This window comes from Balaenoptera ricei, chromosome 20 (assembly GCF_028023285.1).
Source record: "Balaenoptera ricei isolate mBalRic1 chromosome 20, mBalRic1.hap2, whole genome shotgun sequence".
Lineage (NCBI taxonomy): Eukaryota > Metazoa > Chordata > Mammalia > Artiodactyla > Balaenopteridae > Balaenoptera > Balaenoptera ricei.
The window spans coordinates 51,521,484-51,528,915 of NC_082658.1; the positions used below are offsets into that span (position 1 = coordinate 51,521,484).

Sequence of the window (7,432 nt, forward strand, 5' to 3'; positions counted from 1 at the left end):
TTACTCCGGGTCCGCCGGCGCACTGGGCGGGCTGTGCGCGGCCGGCGGGGCGGCTTGGTCAGGGGGCTCCTGGGGAGGCGGCTGGCGCGGGCTGCGGCCACAGGGCCGCAGGGGCCTCCGGGCGTAGAGGAAGAGCGCGGGGTCTGGCATGGCATCGGCGTCGTCCGGGGCGCCTGCCGAGCGCTCCCGGGCGGCCCAGTCCCGGCCGGGGCCCTTGGCGGCGGCCTCGGCTGCGGGCGGGCGGCGGGCCCGCTGTGCGCGCCGGCGGATCCGGGGCTCGGCGGCGGCAGCGGCGGCGCCGGGGCCCGGGCGCGGAGTCTGCAGTTTCTGGCGCGCCGCGTGCAGCTGGCAGGAGAGGTAGGCGGCCGCCTCGGTGTGCTTCTGCAGCTCAGTGCCCAGCACGGTGGCTCGGTGGCTGCGGCGACGCAGCTCCTCCAGGAAGCGGCGCTCCTCGGCGCGCAGGCTGCAGCGCAGCGCCGACACCAGCGCCTCGCGCTGCGCCACCTCCCGCCGCAGCTCCGCGTTGGCCGCCGCCCGCGCCGCCAGCTGTGACTCCAGCTCGCGGCACTTGCTCTCCAGCTCCCGGGACGCCAACTCTGGGCAGGGGAGAGGGAGGGGAGAGTGAGGGTCCCCGCCTGGCTGGACCTGCACAGCTCACCGATCCTCGGAGCGAAGCCCGGCACCGCCCCCCCCCCCCGACTGCAAGTCCTGCGGCGCTCGCCCTCACTGCCCACGCGCCTGCGACGCTGGCCTGCCTTTTTCCTCCTCGGGGCCCTTGCACCTATCTTGCCTTCTGCTTGGCCACTCTGATTCTTCAGTGCGACCCTTAAGTTTAAGTGCATACCCTTCCCTGACCATTTATTCACTCCATGACTGTTTGTTGAGCCCTGACTCTGTGCCTTGTATTGTGGCATTGTGGGTATGGTGGATAGTAAAACATTCCTCACGAAGCTCACAGCAAGCATAGTGGGAGAGGTATGGTACATAACCACAAAAGAATGTGAGGTTGCATCTGTGACACGTGCCAATACCACGACTGTAACAGGAGACTGTGACCTAATCAGGGAAGGCTTCTCAGCCGAAGAGCAACTTGGGCTAGGATCTGACAGGTGAATAGGAATTAAGTAGTGAACAGGGGAGAGAAGGGTGCTTCGGACAGAGGGTAGGACTTGTGCAAAAGCCCCGTAGCAGGAGAGACATACAAGAACAAGGGACTGAAAGAACTGGGAGTGTGAGCAGAAAAGGGGAGTCAGTGTGCCGCGAAGCTTGTTTCCTTCATAAAGAGCATTTATTACATTTTGTGGGTTTTTTTTTTTAACTTGTTTATTGTTTGCCTTTGCCCACTGCATTGGGTTTCAAACCTGGATGTACACTGGAACCATCCAGAGAGCTTTAAAAAATAGTTTCCTGGGCCCTATCAAAGTATCAAGTACTGGGAAAGGGTACTTCTTGAATCTTCCCTGGTGATTCTGATGTACCCCCAGGGTTGAGGACCCCTACCTCCTGGATCATAAACTCCATTTCAGCAGGGTCTGTATCCCAGGACTGGCACATGTGAGTGAGAATGGTGACAAAGGGTAGGTAAAAGGTGACTCTGGAGGGGATATGAAAACCACCAAGTGATTTTCATATAAAAGGAGGACAAGGAAAGAGAGCTCTCAAGCCCACTGAGAGAGAAAATAAAAACCAGGACACTGGGGCAGTGCCTTGAGTCCAGATGACCCCAAAAGCCCTTTCAGAGGAAGGACAGTAGGTGGAGTAAAAGCTACTATTGTCACAGAACTGTTCTTGCCTGGTGTCTGGGATACGTGCCCCCTTCCTCCAAGCATGTAGGCACAAAGAGGCCACCCATGACTGCCACTTAAAGCAGTTGGCAGAATTAGTTCAGGGCCATAAGTGTTCAGATGTTTATGCATGATATGCAAAGCAGTTTGTAGGGCTCCTAGCATTTTACCTTAACCTTAAACTTCCAGCCTTCCCCGTGCCTAACTCTTGGTCCTGTAGCTGTTGATCTATAAGCAGCACATCAACATGGCAGGGAGCCCATTCTTAAAACCCTCCTGGCCAAGAAATACTACTTTTGTGATTCATTTTAAATCAAGCATTTACCGAGTCCCTCTCCATGTCAGGTAATGTGCTTGCACTGAGAGACAATGGGTAACACCCAGTCCTAGTTCTCAGAGATCATATAATCTGGAGATTAAGATCTCAACAATGCAACCCCTCCCATTTAAAAAAATTAATTGTGGCAAAAAAACAAGGAACGAATTTTGCCATCTTAACCATTTTTTAAGTGTACAGTAGTGTTAATATACCCCCATCGTTGTGCAACAGATCTCTAGAATTTTTTCATCTTGCAAAACTGAAACTCTATACTCATTGAACACCATCTCCCCACACCACTCCCCATTTTATGGGTGAAGTAATAATCTATAAATACTTTAGTGGAATTTCTACAACGGCAAGAAGTCATACTTTTGTAAAATGAAGAATTTGCTAACGTGCATGTGTCTCTTTTCTCCTCCTCTAGACTATGTTCCTTGAAGTCAAAGACCCCATATTGCCATCGTGCTGAATCTTGACACTCAGCATCTTGGAGGGTGTGGACACGGACTATGAGAATCACTTGTACAAGGATGAGAAGGATTAGGGAGGTGGGTCACAAAGGAATGAAATCAGCCATGTGGACTTCCTGGACACCATCTCCTTCCTGCTTTCATTTTCCCACTTTGGACAGAGACAGGGATACAGGGCACTATGTATGGTGGTGCAGGTTGTTCATTGCACAAGGTCACCAAGCTGAGTGGGCAAATGAGGCTGACGTCCTGCACTCACTCAATAAGCTGAGGAGTGGCTGTCCCCAAGTCTGGATCAGGGGCAGAGAAGGCTTGGGTCCTAAGTGGTGGGGGAAAGGTGACCACTTGTCCTCTTACCTTGCTGGTGAGATTGGGCCTCTTTCATTTCCAGGTCATGGGTCAGTTCTGGGGGCAGAGATAAGAAAAGGCAGTCGTGTGTATGTTAGAGATAGAGAGAAAGAGTATGTGTGTGAGATCAGGAATCACAGCCCAGTAAAAGTGTCAATAAATATTCTCAGAAACCATCTAAACTACCCCCCCTCCATACTTATTTTACTGCAGCCCAGAGAGGGAAAGAGATGAAAGAGAGGTGTCAGAGGCATAGCCTGAGCCCGATCTAGCTGATTCTAGGCCCAGAGATCTTTCCAGTGTAAGCTTTGTGGCCTGGATTTGGCGGTTAGTTCAACCCTCGTGGGAATGAGACTTGCTTTTGGGGCTGGGGGGGGGAGTATTTGCCCCTTCCCAGAGGTGATGTACAAATATTTAACATGCCAACCAATCAGAGCCAGCCTGGAGGACCCCTGCTGCCCAGGGCACATTCTCTTTACTGTTTAGTTGGTGGGTCTGGGAAAGCTGGAGTGTCCTGGGCTGCTTGGGGACACTAAAGGGGGATTCAGGGCGGTGGCTATTTACCAATAGGACACGTGCGTTTCAATGTTGTCACAGCCAGTACTGCTGTGCCTGTGCTCTTTTCTGAACATCAGCCCTGCCGGTTCTCAGCTCTGGTTCCGCCACTTTCCGCAGGGCGGGGAGAGCTTCAAGGAGGACAGCGCCACCTGGTGGAGCAAAGCCTGCACGGCGCTCGGCTTGGCGCTGAGCGGGTGGGGCGGGGCAACCAAGGGGCCCACCAAGGGCACTGGTGCAGGAGCAGTTTCCTCCTCTGCCTGCCTGTCTTCCCAGTCCCCAACCCTTAGATCCCAGAATGCCCCATCCCTCAGCCAGCTGGGTTTGATCATTTTTCCAGCCCACTCCCCACTCCCCCCCGACTCCATCAGGGCTTAAGGGCTGGGAAGGGGGCAGGAGGGAGCCCAGGAGCCGCAGCTGCCTATGATGGAGGGCACCTCCTCAGGAGCACCTGGGTGTACCTGCAGGGATGCAGCCTGGTGCCCAAAGGGAGACGGTGTGAACGTGGGGGTGGGGGAAGGTAGCAGATCTCTGGGTCCACTGCCCAGCAGCACCAACAGAGAGAGACTCACCCGGTGGGCCCTCTGTCTGCCCCTCCTTGCTGCCCTCACCAGGCTCTTCTAGGGACTAGAGGCTTTTCTGGAGGTGCCTTCTCTGGGGAGGCCAACAGTTGCCAGGAGACAGACAGCCTGGAGTGCCTGGGCCTTTTGCTGTGACCGGAGGCTGAACCTCCTCCCTGGGGTCCCTGGGAGAACTCTGATGCCTCCACCCCGCCAGGGCTTCCTGGGGCCAACTTGGCCCCTCCTCCAAGGCCCTGTGATGTAACCAAAGGGGCCCAGGACTAGGTTTGGGGATGTAGCCCAAGGGACTCTGGCTCTGTCACTAACTGCCTGTGGGCTTGTTTCTCCTTAGCCCTTAACCACTAGAGTAGGGGGTGGGGGGACAGAACCCCAGATGGGCTCCACTCCCCCATCCATCAATTCTCCCTGCCCATCTTCCAGCCAGGGTCCCCATGGTTTAGATGAGTGCGCTGTGAGGTCAGACACACTGTGTGACCTCAGGCCAGTGACAGCACCTCTCTGAGCCTCAGTCTCCCCATCTATGAAATGGGAACGAAGTTGCACCCACCTCACAAGGGGCTGTTGATAAGATTAAATGACAAAAGAAATAAAGGGCTCAATCTCGGGCCAAGTCGGCTCTTGTTATAATCCAAGCTACCTCCGCAACCACAGCACATTTACCCACCTCTCAAGCCCCTTCATTTTGAGTTGTCACGGCAGGTTCTTCCCAAAGCCCTGCCCTCCTGGTTCCTACACCAGCCCCTCCCAACTCTTATCCTTTTCCCACCCTCTGGGTCCCTCTTTAATCTCTTTTTTTTTTTAATTAATTAATTATTTTATTTTTTGGCTGTGTTGGGTCTTCGTTTCTGTGCGAGGGCTTTCTCCAGTTGCGGCAAGCGGGGGCCACTCTTCATTGCGGTGCGCGGGCCTCTCACTGTCGTGGCCTCTCCCGTTGCGGAGCACAGGCTCCAGACGTGCAGGCTCAGTAAATTGTGGCTCACGGGCCTAGTTGCTCCACGGCATGTGGGATCTTCCCAGACCAGGGCTCGAACCCGTGTCCCCTGCATTGGCAGGCAGATTCTTAACCACTGCGCCACCAGGGAAGCCCCTAATCTCTTTTTTTAAAAAAATGTATGTACTTATTTATGGCTGCACTGGGTCCTCGTTGCTGTGTGCAGGCTTTCTCTAGTTGCGGTGCACGGGCTTCTCATGGCGGTGGCTTCTCTTGTTGCAGAGCACGGGCTCTAGGTGCGCGGGCTTCAGTAGTTGTGGCTCGCAGGCCCTAGAACACAGGCTCAGTAGTTGTGGCGCATGGGCTTAGTTGCTCCGCGACATGTGGGGTCTTCCCGGACCAGGGCTCGAATCCGTGTCCCCTGCATTGGCAGGCGGATTTTTAACCACTGTGCCACCAGGGAAGTCCCCCAGATTGAGTTTCTTTTTTTTTTTTTTTTTAAATTAATTAATTAATTAATTAATTAATTTATTTTTATGGCTGTGTTGGGTCTTCGTTTCTGTGCGAGGGCTTTCTCCAGCTGCGGCGAGCGGGGACCACTCCTCATCGCGGTGCGCGGGCCTTTCACTATCGCCGCCTCTCTTGTTGCGGAGCACAGGTTCCAGACGCGCAGGCTCAGTAATTGTGGCTCACGGGCCTAGTTGCTCCGCGGCATGTGGGGTCTTCCCAGACCAGGGCTCGAACCCGTGTCCCCTGCATTAGCAGGCAGATTCTCAACCACGGCGCCACCAGGGAAGCCCTGAGTTTCCTAATGTAGCATGATGCTGCTCAAAAATCTTCAGTGGCTCCCTACTACCCAGAAGGACTTCTTAGCTGTCCTGATATTGGTCAAAGTCTTCCATGATCTGGCTGCAACCGTATTTCCCAGCAGCTTTAAGCACAGCATTATCCAGTCAAATAGAGCTTTTCATGAGCTTCTGGTTTCCTACCTTCTGCATGTTGCCATGCTGTTCCTTTCATTTGGAAAGCTTTCTCCACCCTCGTTGCCCCGTAATATCTCAGCATGTCTAAATCTAACTCAGCTCTCAGGGAGAGGAAGTGCTCCCTCCTCTGGGGAGCGTGGGATGCCTGGTCTCCTCCTCCATCACCCACGCCTCAAGCTGGACATGATCCTGCCCATGAGCTCCTGTCAGCCCTCTTCATTTTTTGTGTATCTTTAGATTACCTGTTGGTGTGTGTGTGTCTCACCAACTAGACTGAGGGCTTCTTAGGGCTGGGAGGTGCTTGATGAACATTTTGTATCTCACTTCCCTAAGACTCAGTTTCCTCACCAAGAAAAAGGGGTGATCGAACACCTGCCTGGCAGGATTGTTAAGAGAGGCTCTTGGTGGACACTCCATCAGGGACAGTGCTTATGATGATGACAGTCGCCCCCCGCCATCCCTCCAGGCCTCACCTGAGCAGCGTTTCTGCAGCCTCAGGATTTCCAGGTGCAGGTCTCGCAGCAGGGCCATCTGTTCTTTTTTCAGGAAGCTGATGTGGCGTTGCACGCTCTGGATCTGATGCTCCAGGGACACGGTATCCATGGCAACCCAGGCCTGGGCCCCACCTGGGGAGGATGACAAGGTGAACCCACATCTTCTAGGCCCATCCACCCTGCCAACCTTCAGGTCCTTTCAATGGTCTCCTTCAGTCTGGGGTCCTGTTGTACCAGGGAGGTGATTCTGCCACTGAAGTCATTTCCCCTGTATTTACTCACTGAAGCTTCATAAACAAGCAGTGTGTTGGCAGGAAGTATAATTATTCCCATTTAACAGATGAAGAACCAGAGGCTCAGAGGGAAATGGCTTTACTCCCTTGCCCCCATGTAACTTTAGCCTCTTCTATATCTCAGAGAGGAAAACAAATGGGGCAGCAAAGTCAGTAAAGAGAGACAGACATTTGGGTTCTAGTCTGCTTCTTCACAAGCTGTGTGACTTTGGGCAAGCCCTCTCCCTCTCTAGGCTCTCGGTTTTCTCCTGGGTAAAATTAGGGAATTGTGGAGAGGATGAATGCTGAAGCCTCTCCAGCTCTGCCATCCCTCAAGCATCCCAGCTCAAGGGTGACCATCAATTGGCAGGGCAGTGTGATGGTTAGATCACAACCCTCCGCCAATTCAATTCCATTTCTCTGACTTAACCTCAGCCCAGGGCTCTGGGCTCTTCCATGTCACAGAAGAGGAAGATCTGATGAATGTTTTATTAATACTGATCCTGTGGGCTGAAGGCAGGTGGTGGAGTCCCTTTTTCCAAGAGGAATAGGGGAGGGTCATATGGAGACCTAAGCAGTAGATCCACGGTAGAAGCTTATGACACTGTGATGGGAGAGGGAGTCTTGCATCCCTGAATCCTAATGATGGCCTGGCTTTTCAGCGCTCTCTCTTCTGACACTGCCCCTTTCCC

The 7,432-nt window shown here is 53.8% G+C and overlaps 1 protein-coding gene across 1 annotated transcript; it reads right to left on the reverse strand.

The window, feature by feature from the left end:
- CCDC92B (coiled-coil domain containing 92B) lies at nt 1-6,592 on the reverse strand. Its single transcript, XM_059907713.1, has 3 exons — nt 6,448-6,592; nt 2,934-2,981; nt 1-596 (listed from the first exon to the last, which is right to left on the reverse strand). Exons 1-3 carry the CDS (start codon nt 6,575-6,577, stop codon nt 1-3), a joined length of 774 nt encoding a protein of 257 aa, XP_059763696.1. The 5' UTR covers nt 6,578-6,592.
- Nucleotides 6,593-7,432: the final 840 nt, after the last annotated feature.

Coding starts and splice junctions, on each gene's coding strand:
- CCDC92B (XM_059907713.1), bottom strand. CDS start 6,577: ATGGATACCGTGTCCCTGGAGCATCAGATCCAGAGCGTGCAACGCCAC. Junction 2,982..6,447: donor GCTGCAGAAACGCTGCTCAG/GTGAGGCCTGGA, acceptor CTCTGCCCCCAG/AACTGACCCATGACCTGGAA. Junction 597..2,933: donor GGCCCAATCTCACCAGCAAG/GTAAGAGGACAA, acceptor TCCCCTGCCCAG/AGTTGGCGTCCCGGGAGCTG.